Source organism: Micropterus dolomieu, linkage group LG06 (genome assembly GCF_021292245.1).
Source record: "Micropterus dolomieu isolate WLL.071019.BEF.003 ecotype Adirondacks linkage group LG06, ASM2129224v1, whole genome shotgun sequence".
In the NCBI taxonomy this organism is placed as follows: Eukaryota; Metazoa; Chordata; class Actinopteri; order Centrarchiformes; family Centrarchidae; genus Micropterus; species Micropterus dolomieu.
The window spans coordinates 4,599,576-4,619,094 of NC_060155.1; the positions used below are offsets into that span (position 1 = coordinate 4,599,576).

Here is a 19,519-nt window from a genome sequence, read left to right on the forward strand (position 1 = left end):
ATGTTTTCTTGGCACACTTTAGGCCCCTTAGTGCCAATTGGGCATGGTTTAAATGCCACGGCCTACCTGAGCATTGTTTCTGACCATGTCCATCCCTTTATGGCCACCATGTACCCATCCTCTGATGGCTACTTCCAGCAGGATAATGCACCATGTCACAAAGCTCCAATCATTTCAAATTGGTTTCTTGAACACGACAATGAGTTCACTGTACTAAAATGGCCCCCACAGTCACCAGATCTCAACCCAATAGAGCATCTTTGGGATGTGGTGGAACGGGAGCTTCGTGCCCTGGATGTGCATCCCACAAATCTCCATCAACTGCAAGATGCTATCCTATCAATATGGGCCAACATTTCTAAAGAATGCTTTCAGCACCTTGTTGAATCAATGCCACGTAGAATTAAGGCAGTTCTGAAGGCGAAAGGGGGTCAAACACAGTATTAGTATGGTGTTCCTAATAATCCTTTAGGTGAGTGTATATGTGTGTGTGATATTGTTTTGTTTATTTACAGAAGTTGAACTTTCTCTTGCAGTAGTGTGTGTTGAACAGCAGAGGTCCTTCTTGCTGCAATAGTGAAGCACTGTTTATGTCATCATGGTAGTAAACTTGGTAGGCATTAGTCTCTAGGTGGAAATTTCCACTCTGGCCACACTGGACCAAAGGCCACAACCATGTTTGAAAGGCAACTAAATGAAATATTAAAGAGCCTCCCACGCTGCAGCTTTTAAGCTCTGGTTCGTTTTTAGCGTAAGCAGAGGGGAAATCTAGTGAATGCAGTATATTTAGAGGTTGGATAAATTCTTTTGAATATCAAATTGTGCCTGTTTTGAACAGCAATTGACTTAATATTGACAAATCCAAAAAACAGAGTGAAATCCTTATTATGTATTTGGAATTTTCATATTCGCTTGAATACATTAACTGTGAATGTAATGATCCCAGTAAAGTCAAAAGATCCCAGTTGACTCATGCAAGTTCAACCATGCACACAATATGTAATCCAATCATTTTAGATGTCATCTGAATCGAGGAATTTATGTAACATTGCGAGAGAACCAGCTGCAAGGTTTTCTGTTCACAAACAGCAGTTTCAAGGTTTCCCTCAGAAGCATTGTTCACCCTTTCAACAATCTATTCGTGTGTGTGTGTGTGTGTGTGTATCTGAGACGGCATGATAAGTTTTGTTTGAGAGGGAGAAACACATGGGGCGTAAAGACCAATCCCACTTTAATAAAGAAAGGAATAGAATTAACTCCACTTTCATCACCATCAAGGAGGTCAATACTATATCACCAGGGGTTGCTATGGAAACGACATAAAAGTAACTTCATTAAATGGCTTCTAAAGTTTTAGTTGACTTAAAAACATCCTTCTAATTTAGTTATTTTCACTTTCTTTCAGTCCACGCTGTTTTATTGTTTTTTAACACAAAACAATATCTTTTTTTTTGTATCAAGAAAGCTTGCAAAACACATTTTGAACTGAGGTTTTTGGTGCTATAAACACACCATAGGGACTTGTAATATGAATACTATCTGCCTTGGTAGCATGACCTTTCGTATTTCATTTAGTGAGATATGAAGCAACCAAAGATATTTAAAGCAAAGGGAAGCTAACCATTGTTGGCAGAGTACCAAATTAAAAACCAAAGTTTGTGGCACTTTTCAGTTGGACTCTAGTTAGTTGGACTACTGTAGGCCTATCTCCGACCGTTAGGACCGTTAGGAACTAGAGGGAAATTAAACATAACTCAACAAGTTACGGACAAACAACCCCTTCCATCACCTTGAGCCACAATGGACACAAACACCAACAAAAAACAATGTAGTTCAATGAAGTGTCATTTATCACTGAACTTTTGAAACTTCATGTAGACTGTGTGATAGTTTGGTAGTCATGCCAAAACATGACAGAACATGATCAGGTTACCCTTTAATCAATGCATTTCTGGTATAAAATCACCACAGATTGACAGTCAGGGGGAGTTGTGAGACTCACCTGTTTTATAGAAGCTTTGACATAAGAAGCACTGAGTGAGAAAGTGATGGACGGAATGAAGTGACAATAAATGAAACGAGAAGTCAAATATCTCCCCACTGCATATGTTCCTGATTAAATCTCTGCTGTGCATGTCTTAATGTTGCTTCTCTGTGAAGGTGTTATCAAAGACTTATTTCCACTTTATGTGACAATAAAGCTGTGTTGCATTGTATTGTAATTACTATTAGATAATGATAAATAATAATAATCCTTGAATGAAAATGCAAAAAGTGTTTTTCAACTAAATCACTTACTGAGGCTTCGATGCAGGAGAACATTCTGTCCTATGAAAATAACACAGTTGATTTATTTAGTGACAGTATTTAGGTACCTCTCGCTACCAAACAGAGTCAGCACTGTGCATCTGTGTTTTATGCACCTTTAGCTGCACCTACATGAAAAGCTGGCTTGAATCCTGAAGAGGAGGAAGACGTGTGAGTGCTGGGTGAGCAATAAGCAACGGTCCATTTCACAATTGAATATTTTATTAGACAAACAAAAACGGTTTTGTTTTTACAATTCAAACACTGAGAAGAGAAAACCTGGTCACTGGAAACGGCAAAAAACATGCAGGGAATTTCATCTCAGTTGATATCAAACAAAAACCTGAATTTTATTATCACCTGCCTTTTTTGTAGAATTGAACAGGACGGGCATCCCTCTGTGAATACAAACCGCAACGGTCGTTGGGTTGGTACACAACAAACACTGCCACAGGATGATTCACAATATTGTCATTGCTCTAAATAGTAGTTAAATACCTCACTGTTATTGAGCTTTGGCAGCCATAAGAAACGGTCTGTTACAATAAGAAGTGCTCTTTCTATTTTCTCCATACAACTACATAAACAGAAAAAGCAAGCAGTTTTCAAAATCACCATAAACATTAACACAAGCTATTATAATTCAAATAAAATGTCGTTACATAAAAAAAAATAAAAGAGAAAAGAAATTGGCATCACCCTTTAAACAGAGCATTTTAATATCTAGCCATAATCAAATACAGTTTTATACCACGATGGATATCCATAATTTGAAAAACAAAACTGACGCTTATATGACAGCACAACAGTTATTCTTTGAACTATGAGTCATCTTAAATAGAAAATTTAGGTTTTCCGGGCAGAGTAAACAATTACATTTTTAACATGTTGAACAACTACTTAATATATTACATTTGCTTTGTAGAATATATAAATTTGTGGAGTGAATTATTCTAATAAATTTAATAGAATATAAATTCTGATAACATCCATGATAACGCTTTGGTACTTTCTGTGCTTTGACTAAAAAGCAGTTGAGCTCTGTCATTTCAAATACTACAATCAACTCACTTCAGTGAGTAAAAATAAATATTCTCTTGGACTTGGATAATGCCCCTCTACATCGGCTTAAAATATATTTTGAAACTCTGTGTATAAACTGCCAAACGTAAGAGGATCTTCATCTTGACTTCTTCTAGTTCACTTACTTGAAAAACCTTTTTGATCAAATCAAGAACTATACAAACTGAAGACAATTTGGTGAAATACAGGAGATCACTTCACTGACAAAATGCTTTTTAAGATATTTCTCCTTAATTGTGTTTTCAAATAAAGGAATGCAGGAAACAATCAAGAACGGCAGCGTAAATGACACAGATGACATATCAGATAAACATGGCTGAGTTGCGTTGTTGCAGCTGCTGGTGGATCTGAGTAGCATTGTGTGCACCTCGTCTGACCTCAGAGAAACTTGCTGGTAGCGAGACCTGGCTGACCCACCAAGGTTTTTTCGTAATCTCTGTACTTGAGCGGTACATTTTCAGGAAGCACCTGTATTTCCTCTTCCTCTTCTTCAGCTGGCTCTCATTGTCTGGCTTCGCCCGTGCACAAAAGCAACAGCAAGCATAGTGTGTACGACACTTAAGTCTTCACATGCAAAGAGCACATAAAAGATAACAACAAGAGCGAAACTGGCAAGCTCAAGCTGTTTGAATGTCCAGGTTCACTTCTGAATTCAGTGTAAACCAGGCCTGAGTGAGCAGAGAAACAAAGACGTTCAAAGCAGTTTTTGTTCCAGAGTTTTTTGCTAGTCTTGTTTTGCTGTAGCAGTTTGTAAACGGCACTGTCTTCAGCTCCTGACCACAAACAGCGGCCGCTACTCTGCTTTGTGGCAGTAGATGTCTTTTAGTGCTTTCAGCTCTTCAATCAGGGTCTTGTTTTGGTTTTCCAACACTGCCACACGATTTTCCAGACATTTGACGTACTCTTTCTTTTTCCTGCGACACTCACGTGCTGCCTCCCTGGAGAGGAAAGAGGGGGGAAATTTTTGAGTACCGTGCTCAAAATATAATGTAGGTTCCTGACAAAATGCAAGCCATGCACAATCCGAGAGAGCAGATGTTTCTAAGGCTGTCAAGCTCAGGTTTCGTTAGTAAACTGCTTCCTATGTCCATATTTTCCCAGACAACCATTCATTTACCTGTTGCACTTTGCCCTGTCAATCATCAACAATCAAGTGGCAGAGGAACATTTGCACATCTATAAAAGCACTGTGCTGCAGCTTTGACCTTTGGACTACTTGTAACTTGTCGCCTTGGCAACCAAAAAAGTGTGAAAATCAACCTCCAGACTATCAAAGTTTCCAATTCCCTGGTTGAGTCTTTTCATTTCAGTGCATGAATTTAGAAATCATTTTAAACATGACTGTAAATGTTATTTTGCAGTATCTTTTAACCCTAGTTAGCAGCAGCACAAAAGATTTTCAGCCCAACGTGAGATTCACCATTTGGAGAAATATGCTCATGCAGAGTGACCAGGCCACTGGCCTGTGTTTAACCGTGTATAAGAAAGTATAGAGTCAGTACTGGCAGAAATCTCAACATTGATGTCTAGAAGCCTCCAGATCCTACAGCCCTGTCACCATACCTGTTTTTCATCAGTCGGACCTCCCTCTTGCGGGTGATCTCTTCAGAGTGCTGTGATGAGGGGCTCTGCATGGTGCCTGGGGATGCTGCCATTACGATGCTCTGAGCCAATCCCGAGTTGGGTGAACGCAGCTGGTAGGCTGGTATGTCTCCTGTGGCAGCTATGGGGGAAGACAGACAAAAGATTAGGTCCATGTCCTGCGACATTGTTCATTTACAATAAAATGTGATCCATGCAAATCATCAGATTTTCAGGTCACACAGCCTGTTTCTTCACATTTCCCCCTTAAAAATACAGTAAACATGTAAGTATTTTGACAGAGGAAGTTAGACAGCAACTGCAGCCAAGAGCGCTTATCCGATATCCTTCCTGCTTTAAAAGATGAATTTCCTCTGACCATGACTGTCCTTATGAACAGGTATTTGTTCTTAAATGACCCGACTTGTTGAAAAAAAAATTGACGTCTTTTTGTTTGTGAGATTATTTTGTACCTTATGCAGCTTGTTGCAGGAGAGCAATTAAGAGCTTTGGAGAAAATTCTGTAATTCAGAAGCGCAAGGCAGAGTCTGTGAAATGTACACCGATCAGGGATTCATTTGAATTTGTTTCTTTTTACTTTATTCAAAAGTACGGAAGCGCATTGCATTCACCAAAGAAAAAAAAATTGGAAGCCTTATCTCATAATTACGAGATCAGGATGTCGTAATTACGAGAAAAGATGTCATAATAACGAGATAAGATGTCATAATTATGAGATCCGGATCTCGTAATTAGAGATGACTGGAAAGGTGCCATTTATTACTGAGTTCAGTAAAGTTGGAAATAGATTTACAGATTTGAGCTTCAATAATATCAACAACTCGTAAGCAAAACGTGTTTAAAACATAAACGACACCTCTTTATTATCGTAGTTAAGTAGACATTGGTCTCTAAAGTGCAACACCGAAAACACATTCTGCAGAGATATTCAATAACTTCACACTTACACAATATAGTGCCCCCCAAATCACCTTACACATTAATGATATACTGCTGGTTATACTACAACACTTTGTTTAGGGTAAAAAAGACTTTTGCATACCTAATATTAGGTACGTCTCTTTTCAATATTCAATAACTTCACTGTTAAAGGCTGTAGTGTCTCAAAAATCACACCAGGTATCAGTGATATCCTGCTTGTGATACTACAACACTTAGTTAGTAGAAATATAGTTTTGCATAATTTATGGAATTTTAATATTCAATAATATTCAATAACTTTACTGGTATTGCTAAGGGGTGGTGATGGGGCAGTGGCTAAGACAAATGCCTTTGATGTGCGAGACCCGGGTTCAAATCCACTTTGAGACACCATTGTGTCCCTGAGCAAGACACTTAACCCCTAGTTGCTCCAGAGGCGTCCAGGGGAAGTTTTCCGTCTGCCTTATTGGTGGCACCTATTCTCAACATGAGACCATTGATGATTGGGGTGATTTTGAAGACACTACCCCAAAATTATGTAAGCCTATATTTCTACGAACTAAGTGTTGTAGTATCACAAGCATTAGATCACTGACATGTAGGGTGATTTTGGAGACAATACAGCTTATAACAATAAAGTTATTGAAGAAAGAAATTCTCCAAAATTATGCAAAACAATATTTCTACAAACTAAGTGTTGTAGTATCATCAGCATGAGATCACTGATACCTGGTGTGATTTTTGAGACACTACAGCCTTTAACAGTGAAGTTATTGAATATTGAAAAGAGACGTACCTAATATTAGGTAGGCAAAATTCTTTTTTACCCTAAACAAAGTGTTGTAGTATAACCAGCAGTATATCATTAATGTGTAAGGTGATTTGGGGGGCACTATATTGTGTAAGTGTGAAGTTATTGAATATCTCTGCAGAATGTGTTTTCGGCGTTGCACTTTGTAGACGGTCCCTGCGCACTCGTCTCACAGCCTGCTGCACGTAGAGACCAATGTCATTTGTTCTGCTCCTAGGAAGACTCATTTATGTGAAAATGTACTTGTAGCTCGTTGTCTACTTAACTACGATAATAAAGAGGTGTCGTTTGTGTTTTAAACACGTTTTGCTTACGAGTTATTGATATTATTGAAGCTCAAATCTGTGAATCTATTTCCAACTTTACTGAACTCAGTAATAAATGGCACCTTTCCAGTCATCTCTAATTTCGAGATCTTTTCTCATAATTAAGAGATCCGGATCTCATAATTACGAGATCCGGATCTCATCTTATCTCCCATCTTATCTCGTTATTATGACATCTTTTCTCGTAATTCCGACATCCTGATCTCGTAATTATGAGATAAGGCTTCCAATTGTTTTTTCTTTGGTGAATGCAATGCGCTTCCGTACAAAAGCAAGCAAGAAGCAAAACTTTTTAAATCTTAAATGACTTCTGCTGCAGTGCAATGGCCACTAGATGCTGGCTCAAAAACAAAATGAAACAAATAAAAACCCAGAGAACAAAATTTCTCTTTTGAAATACAAAGCCATGGTAAAATCTTTACGCAGCAGAGCATGTGTCAGGAGTATTCTATTTTTAACTTCTGTGCACAAATGAGTCATTTCTGCTCCTGAATGACTTAATTTGTGCACACAAATTAGTAATTAATGCTGTAGGATTAGTGTCAAGTGGCTGTAACTACTCTGGTCAGTTAGGGAAGAGCTCCAGTGTTAGCAGCAGACTAGCAGCTGTGTTCAGTTATCAGTTATGTGTACAAATACACCTGTGAAGCCCAATACAGTGCAAAATAAAGAGTTAGTCATCAGCTAATCTAAATGAGCCGCTTGGGTTTAGGGGTGCAACAACTAATCGATTATTAAATTCGTTGCCAACAAATTTTAAAAAATCAGAGTTATATGAGTTGTTGCATTAGGGGAAAATATATAAACGTTGCGAAACGCTGTCTACTACAAAATTGTTAAGTAATAATTATTATAATATTTATTGACCCCCCTGTAAATTCTGCAAATGTAATGCATGACGTTATTCCTTTCTTTGTATATGGTGTCAGTTTGTCCCGGTGTGTTGCAGTACTGGCGTGTAAACTGCTCAGTCACTAAACAGCAGATCAGGACTTGATTTCAGAGAAACTTTCTGTTGCTGCAACAGAAACGTTCATTAAAAGATGCATTTTTCAAAGCAGTATTTATTTTATTGTCGTGACTGTTAATTAGTGCACGCCTAAAACAACCTCAAGTTTAATTTAAAAGCTTGTAGCTAAATAAGACGCATTGTGTCATTTTGCAATTCATAATCCGAATAGTCGATTATTCGTTTCAATAATCAATAGATTAATTAATATCAAAATAGTCGTTAGTTGCAGCCCTGCTTGGGTTTAATGCAGTTTTGGATGGTGATACACTGACATCCTCTGGACTTAACCTGTTAAGCTACATTTTGTTATCTTTGACTTTCCTTAAACGGTTGACATTATGTTCTGTTAATTCATGCGATTATATTATTATTAACTCAAAAGAAGCAATCAACGTTTTGTGTGTACAAATTCAATTCTCAATTCAGTCTCAATAGGTCATTTTGCTGGTGTGTTTGCGAGGTGGTGTTGTGTTTACAACAATGTGAACCACAGTGTTTTTCTGTTTACTGGCAGATTGTATTTTTGCGTTCAAAGTGATAGTGATTCTGGAGAAGGCAGCAAAAAGCTGCTTACTGGATGTGGTTGATGTGCTGTTTGAGTTGAGTCATCAATTTGATGACTCAAGTGTTAACTGATCTGCCTGCTGTCTCTCACCATTTCAGTTTTTCTTTTTCACTTTGTTCCTGAGAAGTTTCTAGTTTCTGTCTTCTCCCCCTCTCTCCAGTCCACACACACACAGCAGGTGTACAAACACACACACACACACACACACACACACACACACACACACACACACACACACACACACACACACACACACACACACACACACAGAGTCTCTCTCTTTCTCTCTCAGTGATAACAGAGTGAGTCGGGCTGTGCTGACGTAAGTGTGTGCGTCTCCCTCGCCCGTTTTGCATTCTCTCTTCCCTGCCTGGCCTCTGTTCCAGGAAACTGGAGTGACGTCAAACCGACGACTATCTTAACCCCCCACCTCACCCCACCTCCCCCTCTGCCACCCGCCTCTTTACGTCTTACCCCCCTCCCTGCCTTTCTGCCTGACAACCACTGGAGTGGTTCAGGGAGCACACTGTGTGTGAGTGTGTGCAACAGCAGGTTACAGAGAGACAGGAACAGAGTTGAGCAAACTAACTAAACACACTTGTTGACCTGCTGTTTCTCCCTACACAACCATGAACTCTCACAGTGCTTTGTGCTTTTCATGTGTTGGAATGGGACAGACAGCTGTCCAATCTGTGGCATGTTTCCTCCTCAATTTCACAACACATGCAGTCAGAATAACATAAATATCTATTTATTTTTCTCGGTCAGAGAAATAATGTTCTCACAGATCAATAAATAAATGATTTGCTCTTGCAGTTGGAAAAAGAACCTCCAAACACCACAAAAAACGAATTCTTTTTACTTTGCAGGTAACTTTAGCAATACTTTCAATCTTTATTGGAAAACATTGTTGATAACATATGCAATACATGCAAACATATCACACTAAAAGCCAGCAAGAGGCAAGATGCAGACTTCACATAACAAATATGTATAGAGAAACTCTACCTGACTCAGTCTCATCCCCAGTCACAGCCATCGCTTGGTTCCAATAATCCAGCACCACGGTAGCAAACACCTCAGCACAAAAAAAACGCTTCTACCTTATTCTGTTCGCCTTCTTGAGAACCTCCTCCTTCTCTCTTTTCCCTCTCAGCGCTCTCTGGTCACTCGTCAACTTTACAGCCCGATTACAATTACAGGCATTGACATCACAATGACATCACTCCTGCCCGCTGAAGTCAGTAAAACACCCTGGATTAGAGTTCCTCCCCCTCCTCCCCCCCCCCCCCCGCGGATCAGACACTGAAGTAGAGAAACACAATGTGAGCTGGGTAGGCAGGGAGGGAGGAGAAGCTGAAGCAGGGGGGTGGTAGCGGGGTTGTATTTATAGCACTTGTGACGCAACTAGAGAGACGCTCGACAAACAAGAGGATATTGTGTCCCAAGCGGCAGCCGTGCAAACTGTTGAGCACCCTGAATGGAGCTGTTATGTGTGTGTGTGTTTGTTTGTGCCTTAAAAGGCTTGAGGAGGGACGATAATTAAGGTTTTAAATCCTTAGTTTAAAGTAATCACAACATGTCCTCTTCCACTCATGTTGCTGAATTCTACAGCATAACAGTTATTTTACCAGAGCCAGTGAAAAAAAGATTACATTGCTGTTTCAAACATATCTTTGCTGAGAAAATGCTCTGCAACACAGGAAGTGATGCTTTTTTGTGGTAACAACACAGTTTCTTTGGAATAAATAGGCAAATGACTGGTTAAATAGTGGGGTGCGTGAGACCTGCAATAGCTTAAAACAAAATTTATTCTACCTAAAGAAACAGTATAAAAGGCAAAACCACATCTAAGATGAAAACTTCTGCATTATTAATTAGTCATCAATGAGTCAACGTCAAATCTGATTCAATTCAATTCAATTCAATTTTATTTATATAGCGCCAAATCACAACAACAGTTATCTCACAGCGCTTTTCATAAAAGAGCAGGTCTAGACCATACTCTAATTTACAGAAGCCCAACAGTTCCCACCAAGAGCAAGCACTAGGCGACAGAGGCAAGGAAAAACTTCCTTTTAAGAGGCAGAAACCTCGAGCAGAACCATGTCTCAGGGTGGGCGGCCATCTACCTCGACCGGTTGGGGGGGGGGGGGCAGCCTACACAATATACACACAGAGGTACAGACAGTAAAGGTGATAAAAATATTAGATGCCTTGATGAACAGATAACATTTTAGTGTTACTTTGATGTTATTATCATGAAAGCAAACAAATCAAATTTCAGTTTCACTTCCACAGAACACGGTTTCTGAGGTTTTGAGAGCAATTGTCACACGTAAAAGTGAAATGTTGATGCTTAAAATGTTTCAAATTTGTAGCATTAAAACAATGCTTCTTAAAAAAAGTCTCATAAGGTATTACTGTACTGAACTGCGTTTAGATGTTAGCTTGTTGTCAATTCTATACACCATCTTTTATTCCCATCTGATTACAAATGCATGTCTATAATTAAACCTGATGGCTATTAAGCATTTTAAATATTGTTTTGTTAAAATTCATGGCTTCATTCGATTCCACACTTTCTGCTCCTACTATATTTTTATTTATTTACTCTTACTGTGTAACATTTCAATCAATCAAATATTCTTCAGGCACTAATAGCACTAACGAACATTACATTAAATACTGTATACATCTCTCAGAATGTCCTGTCAATCCTGCACCTGTTGAAGGGTTTCTTTTTATGTGCATACTTTTTTCTTTATTACAATAATTGGCTCTAAATGAGAGCAAAACTCAGGTGAGTCCGCAGGGAAAATTCAATGTTTAAAATTGGGTTTACACTATATCCACTTAAGACTGAAGCATGCTTAAGATAGCTATCAGCTGTCCTTTATTTCATTCCATAGTTTTTTTACTTTACGTTTTAATGCCTTTTGTCTACATTTCAAACTACCACTAATTTTGTTCATTTTGTCACCATGCAAAAGGAAAGAAAGAAACAAAAACTTGCACAGTGCTGAAGCTTGCTCGAGTGTCATAGTGTACATGCTTGCATGTACATATGCATTGACACTGTGATTTGGCATTTTAGTATGCTTCAGGAAAACTCCAATATCCAGGGCCTCAATTCAGAAGCTGTTAGCTGCTCCTCCTTAGCCAACTTGAACAGTTAAAACTGTATCTCAGCAGTTTTATGTATTTAATTAGCTTCAGTGTTGGCATAGTGCTGTGTTCATAATGTAAACAGATGCTGAGCACACACTGCTTCTTACTATGATCAAAGCTTTACTGCCTAGTCTTTCTTGTCTCTCAGGTAGACCAACTTACATTTTGCTCAAACGTTTCTTTGTTCCCACCCATATCTGAGATCTGCCAGTTAAAGGGTGGGTGTATATAACATAAGAGCAAAGTGCAAGAGCAGACAAGCCCATTCACAGATGATCACCAACATCATATTGTACACTAATTAGTTCAATTTGCATATGAGAAAAAACGTTTGTTGAGTGAAGTGATCTCACATTCACTTTTCATTACAAATGGCAGAGCAAGGAATTCATTTGGACACAGAAATTCTTCGCTGAAGGATCCAGCGACTATTTGTTGTGGCCCCAGCTACTGTATGAGCTGTATTAAAAGCCTTTCGGATGAAGGGGATCAGGAAAAAATCCACAGCTGCATCTCTAAAACCAGGACTCTCACAGAGTCCAGGCCACATTCACACAGCCTCTCTATGCCAGATGTAGGCTTCCAAACACTAAAGTGCCCAATTAGATTAAGGTTATAGCACAGAGCACCATTCTTCAAAACTATCGATACCCTTTCATGCAACAATGTGGAAGTGTGAGTAGAAAGACCAGCCCAAAGTTCCATTTGTTTTCAACTCTTCATTCTCTTGAAATACCGTGGCAATTTTGTATATTTTTGTTCTGCTTTTTCAGTATTCACGGAGCTCAAATGATATCCATTCTGACATTGTCTTTATGTTTATGTTATGCATTTTAAACTTTTAGGGATAATTAAGAACCAATAAATTCTCAGCAAGAAGGGTTAATTGTTAGAGAAAGCATCCCCAAACCAAAAAGGCACAGACTGAAACCCTATCCTTTCCTCTTCACACTACGCATGGTCTGTGGCAAGATGGAAATTATGTAAACTGGTTAATGAAGTGATTTTGTTTAGTTTTTGGGCTTCATACTATCCATAATTTCCTTGAAATGCTGCCCTGTAATCATATAGTCTAACAGGCCGCCCACTAGTCCATAACTGTTTCGCAGTCCTCACATGCACTCTGATGGTGTTGATGGTGAGAAATGAGCATAGATTGTATGCCGTGTCTCCAATTGTTTCTGTGATGGTGTTACAAACGGCATCAATTAAATCTAACTGATTCAGTACATGTTGTAATAAAACAGGTTAAAGGCATTTTAAAGGCACGTTCTTTTGGCACACAATTCCAAATTTTCTAGACACATACACATTACATTTCAACAAAACCAGTTGGAACCCTACCTTGGATGACCACCTGTCCTCCCTGAATGTAGAATTGCTGTGGGGAGTCTTCGGGCTGAGCTGCACACTGCAAGAATGTGGTTCCAGGCTGCGGGGTGGGAGAGCTGGTCACCGTCAGAGTCTGGGCCCCCTGAAGTGCTTCAGCTCCAGAGGTGGTCAACTGGATGGTTCTCCCATCAGAGATTGCAACTGTGCGGGGTCAAAGTTCAGTCATAACTAGGCTACAATCTAAGTGGATTAGCAAAATGGAGTTTTGTTATGTCAAGTGTAGGCGTTTGTAAAGTAAAGGTGACTGATAGTTGGATCACTTGTTTGTTTTACAAAAAGTCAGCAGTACATAAACGCTTAATGTGAGAAGTCAACCACGACTCCCAAGGAGCATTGCAGCAAGTGGGTGCGGTTGAATTTCAAGCCATTTATCACACTTAACTGATGACTCATGATTTATCTGAAAAAAGTTGAATATTCAACAACAAATGGGTTTCTAGTATTGTTAGATTACCCAGGAGTCTGCTGTGTTGTTCTATCAAACATTAAACATGAAAAAAACAAAACAATTGCTAGATATGTCAGAGGGCGCACGCCTCTGGAGCTACTATGGGGTTAAGTGTCTTGCTCAGGGACACATTGGTGGATGTGTTATCCACTGCACCATCAACCCCACAATACTGAAGTGGACACAATAAACTGATGTAAAAATAAAAATAAAACAGCACTTTTAGAGCAATAGACTGAGAAGGTAGTAGGTAAGTGGGTAATGTGAGTTGCGGCTGGTTCAAGATCAGCTAATATCTCTGTTCAATGTGTGTACTGACTATATTGTCCTGAGCTGGTCTGGTAGATGGAGGTCGGCACTGATGCTGAGGCTGCACTGGAGACCGGCACCTCCTCCTCCGTCTTCTCTTCGTCGATTTTAGGAACTGCTGGCGAATCCGATGAAAGCTCATTGAATATTTTTCTACAGGAGAAGACAATTCCATGAAGCGATTCCACACAAAGAGTTCAACATTCTCAGACTTTACACTTTAAAGAGGTCATATTATGCTCATTTTCAAGTTCAAAATCTTATTTAGGGGTTGTACCAGAACAGCTTTACATGGTTGCATCTTACCTCTACAAGATCTTTGTTGGGAGTTGCACATATCAGTTCCTAGTTAAGGACTACCAGCCAATCAGAAGCAGAGTAGGGCGGGTCGTGAGAAGCCGGTAAACACGGCTTCGGTTCAGCTGTACATGTTCCCCTTACCAGCTTAGGAACATGGACTGGAGCAAGAGTCTCAGAATGGTGAGTTATTAATCTGTAACAAATGTATCTTTCATCCATAAAGTTTTAACTTGGCTCTGTCTATACATCACAGTAACAACTTTATGTCCACTGACTGCCTTGAGGGTAGCTAGTGTTTGGAAGGGAGAGGTGTGCTGCAGCTCACCGTTTTTCTACTGGTGTTTTTGAGGACGTGTCGGAGTAGCCGCTTGGCGAGCGGTATGACGCACATTGTGCTGTGTCGTCACAGAGAACAAAAGGAAAAGACTGGACTACAAACGATCTGTTTCAGGCAGTTCAGAGCAGAGTTTTCTGTGGGAGATGGGAACTCACTTTGGGCTGGACTTTAAGCTTTTTCACTTTGTAAACCTGTTACATGCACAAAAAAGATATATAACTCCATAAAGGAGAGGGGAAAAGCCAAAAAGCATAATATGACCTCTTTAAACACCATATTTGGTTTATCATGCTGTTGTTTACTGCTGACGTCTCCTCACCGATAAGATGGACGCCTGGAGAGAATCTCTCGTCTTTTCTGGGTGTCATTGACTGACTCGTCATCCTCCAGCTCTGCTTCAGTGGCAACCTGTAGAAAACAAGCAGTATTTAAAAGCGGTAAGTAATCAGCAATATTGATATTCAAATGTTGGTGTTAAATGTTATTTACTGTGGGGGTCTTGCATTCTGTACACAGCCTTTGGTAAAGTAAACTGGGATGTGTTTGATACAGCAAATGAAGGAGAAAGAGAAGGATGCTGTCAAAGAAGGAATTTGATTTCATTTCATTTTGAGCATTTATTCCTTTCAAGCCAGCACAGGTCTCAACAGAGCCTTCACAGAGTTCTACTATATTGTGTAATTAGTTATGAATATGTGGGTTAACGCCCTCTTTCCTTCAACAGTTTTACTGCAGCATGAACCAACAGGTTCCCATTTTGTCACCCGAATCACACTGTTGGAATAATAACAAACATACATTTTGACCTGGTTACTAACATCAGTCAGTAAGCTTTTATGACTCACACTGGTGTGTGTACTGGTTGCGTGTTAGTAGCACGAAAGGCTGCTTTGGCACTGTTAGAGGACAATGTCTGTGCCAGACAAAGGTATTCAGACAAGTCTGATTAATGGCAGGTTAAACAGAGGCGTGTCCATGCCTATTTATTGTTAATTATGGAAGTGGAAGTTAGGCCTATGGTTTTTAGGTTTATGCTTTCGAAGCAGAGGTTGATAAAAGTAACACAATGACTGCATTTGTTATTGCTGCTGGCACAAGTTTTTAGGCTTGAATCTGCACCGCTCTTCAAGTATCTGGCTCCAGATGTTTGAAGAAGCAAATATATAACGTTTAATAAACTGCCATAGTCAGATTTGTGCTTTCACAGTCAGTGACACAGGATATTCATTTCTATGACAGCGTAATTATTACTGTGTTAAGTTAAGCCAATATCACGATGAAGTCGAGTACGTTGAAATCAGAGAAGAAAAATACCCTGTGGTTTACATCTGCTGCAGTTCACAGATTTGATCTCTGTCCTGACCAGTTTCCTTGTACAGATACTGTTCGTGAAATTACAGAGTAACCTGCGCTTTGCAAATGTACGCTGCACATGTTCATGAACATCTGCAAGATATTAACTGACAGCATCTGAGAGGAGCGTTCTTTCATTTCTCAACCACAAACTGTTTTGTGCTGAAAATACTGAAACATCGGTGTGTCCACGTTATTCAGTGAAACAATCACATTAGGACTTTTTGGCCAGTTTTTGACACAGCTTCAGCCCACAGGTCAGTGTTGTCTGATGTGTCTACAGTATGTGGAGTTGTCCTCCTGCCCAGACACGACGACAGCAACAACATCTCCTGAATGTGAAGGTTAGACTGATGAGCTTAAACCTCAGCTCCTGCTGCGCACATCAATCCTATTAACAGATGCACTGCATAAGACCACAAGCATTCCAGAGTACCTCCTACACATGGCACCTAAATCCTTATTCACTAACACACTTGTGCAGAGACACGGAAGCCAGCGAGGACGCATCTGGGTACACCGGACCAATGAACGCTCCGGCTGGTGTATGACGAAGTTCTCATATTACAGCTAAAACAGTACTGTACAGGACTTCACTTTCTGAAAACATTTAAGGTGGGATATAGGCAATGCAGTTACAGAACCTTGATTCATATTTGATCAGCACTGCCTAGTTTTTACAGTTTCATCTGAGTTTCAGGAGCCATGGTACGTTGCGCTGGACGGGCTTATTTGCATAAAATTGAGGGCAAGCCCTGTTTACGGACACTCAGATACGGAGTCATCTCATTGCCTTAAATATGCATCATGCACTGCGTGATGCATATTTAAGGATCCGTCAGCGGATCCAGTGTGTTTGGACGATAACTCTGACATCGTAACATGTAAATTATTCTACAACACACACTGCGGACAGTTTTTTCCTGTTCCTCTTTTGTTCACAACAGTGATATCAAAGCTTGACTTGAGACTTGGACTTAAATTTGACTTAAGATACCAAATAGAGGACTCGACATTTCATTTGGACTTATGCTTGAGACTTGCTCTGACTAGAGACTTGACTTGAACTTGATTTCATTCCTAGAGACTTGCCTGGAAACTTGCAACAACAGATTTGACTTGGAGTTGTCTAGTGACTTGACTTAAACTTGACCTTAAAGACTTGAGACTCAACTTGAGACTTGCTCTGACAGATTTGACTTGAATTGACTTGGAAGACTCGATACTTGACCTGGACTTGACTCCAATGGCTCGCTCTGACACGTTGGGGACTTGGCATGGACTTACAGACCAACCTGTTCTCGGTTTTAGAAAAAGAAGCTCAAGCTTAATACAAGTACAGATCATGGCAGAGGCGTGCTCTCACCTGGACAGTCTGGACCGGTGACTGTATGACAGAGGTCTGAGGGGCCTGGATGACCCCTTGGACCTGCACTGTTTGACCGTCAGACAGCTGGACAACAGTCACACCAGGAGAGTCTGCTGCCACAGATACCTGCAGGTACAAATCAAGCCAAGTGTTGACACTGATGCCCTGCTGTACATTCTCTGTCAGTTTATATATCACTGAACACTTCATAACAAAGTACCTGAGAAGGGTCTGCAGGAGATAGACTAGCTCCACTGTGGTTCTCCTCTCCATCTGTCACTGAGTCGTTTAAACTGCTGTCCAGCTGAGGCGAGACTGAGGTATCCATAGTCAGTCGCCTAGACAGACAGACAAGCAGATTATTATACTGACAAAGGCCTCCCTTATATTTTCTTCTCCGATACCATTATCAGAGATCAAACAAATAATTGTCTTTTCATGTGATACCAAATTTACCTTTCCCAGGACTAATGAGTCACAGTATTTGCCTTTTGTTAAACAGAATACTGCCTCATAGATCTCGCCCACCTCTGATTAGGAGGATTTTCCAGACCGTTGATAGCTGCATGATAAACCTTTTAATACCTGCAATAAACTTTCTTTACTTTGCAAAGTATTTAGTGATGCATGTTTTAAATTAGGACTTTTACTGAATGTTGCGTACTGAAAAGTTGTCACTTTTTAAACTCTGAGTGTGACACAATGAAAAAGACAAAACTAATGTAGGTGAATGAAAAACTCCATGAAAATATGTTTTAAGACTGACAATGAACACACTTTAAATTTAGTATCCTCCATTTGTACTGTAATCCCCATGTTTTGATTTATCTGCCGGATTTCTTTTGAGTCAAAATGATCTGTCTGAACAGCTCTGGTGATTGTTTATCCAGCTTATGACAAATTTGTATTGCATAACATCCATTTCTTACGCTCAGTGTGTGGCAACCACCGTGTGGAAACGGCAGACTGAACTGCAGGCACATTTTCACACTCAAGAATAGAGTAAGTAACAACAAAGAAAAGCCATAAAGATCTGGATTGGACAAAAAATTTAATATACAAGTCTTCAGATACTGGCTCCAACCAGAAATGACGAACAAGAGATATCATTGAGGTTGAAGGCTGACAATAACAAAGACCTGTGATCACAGTTATAAGCCAGAATGCAGATTGTAGTTCTAATAGTTCCAAAATGTTCACATCAGCCACCCGCACGTACAACCACTGGGCCCCTTGTTTCAAAAGATGTGTTCCAAGTATATCACCTCAAGTTAGTGTTGTCTACTATCTACTACTGAACGAGTGAAACCTCTGTTTAGAAAGTGTTCTCCTAATGCAAATATCAAATCAAAGAGAAAACTAAATAGAAGCATAATTCAAGGAGGCCCTGGAAATCACCCAGTCCCAATTTTAACAAGAATTTCTGCAAAGGTGTCAAAGCAGAAGGCAATGTGCAATCATTTTCAACTTCTCTAAATGTAAAACACCAACTTGTAAATGCAGTTTCCACTTCTTTTTTTTTTATTAGTGGCGTCTTTCAAGTAACATAACGTACTACTGCGCTTTAAATGATCAAGTTTAACAAATTACTCAAATAATTTCAAGAGGGCAAATATGACTTCCCTTTTTTAATAATACAAATTGAAAATAAGTTGTACTGTAACTGCCTCAGTAGCATATATTAACATTTTTGAAGAGTGTATCCTTTTATCGATACAACCCAGATATAAAGAAAAAAATATACAGAGCAACTTGGCATAAAAAGTGGAAGCATTGAAATATTTCATCATTTCATATTCAAGTGAAAGTTTTGGTATATTGTATTTTGAAGAGACATCTTTCGCTCAACTTCCGATATCCATCTAACTCCTTCACACTTGACGCACCGCTGTAACACAAACCTCTGTCGGCAGAAAGGAACTGCTGCCAGCAGAGCCGACTGAGAATTTTTTTTGATCGGCTAATTATTTGCCTTGTCCCAAAGCAAAGTTTTAATGAAAAGTTTCGCACCGCAGACGTGTTTGCACATTGTCCTTCGACTCAGCCCGTCTGGTGCTCAGCAAAAATGTGACAGCTTTGCAGTGACTTACCGAAGTTTTACGTAGTCTGACTCGTCACTAATTTAGAATGGGTGGACGGCCTGTGCCTTCGCTCACGTAGTTTCACGTCAGCGCTGATGATGCTGTGCCGAAAATGTCGACCGACGAGTCAGT

The 19,519-nt window shown here is 39.7% G+C and overlaps 1 protein-coding gene across 2 annotated transcripts; it reads right to left on the reverse strand.

The window, feature by feature from the left end:
* Positions 1-2,511: 2,511 nt before the first annotated feature.
* On the reverse strand, positions 2,512-19,519 carry LOC123972627 (cAMP-responsive element modulator-like). Of its 2 annotated transcripts, XM_046052179.1 has the most exons (8): positions 19,397-19,519; positions 17,527-17,644; positions 17,304-17,432; positions 14,904-14,992; positions 13,958-14,100; positions 13,143-13,331; positions 4,954-5,113; positions 2,512-4,328 (listed from the first exon to the last, which is right to left on the reverse strand). In XM_046052179.1, the coding sequence occupies exons 2-8, from the start codon at positions 17,632-17,634 to the stop codon at positions 4,184-4,186; spliced, it is 963 nt and encodes a 320-aa protein (XP_045908135.1). In that variant the 5' UTR covers positions 17,635-17,644; positions 19,397-19,519; the 3' UTR covers positions 2,512-4,183. The 2 variants fall into 2 exon arrangements, with proteins under 2 accessions (XP_045908135.1, XP_045908136.1); XM_046052180.1 differs by lacking the exons at positions 13,143-13,331; positions 13,958-14,100; positions 14,904-14,992; ... (1 more) ...; positions 17,527-17,644; positions 19,397-19,519 and adding an exon at positions 9,636-9,915.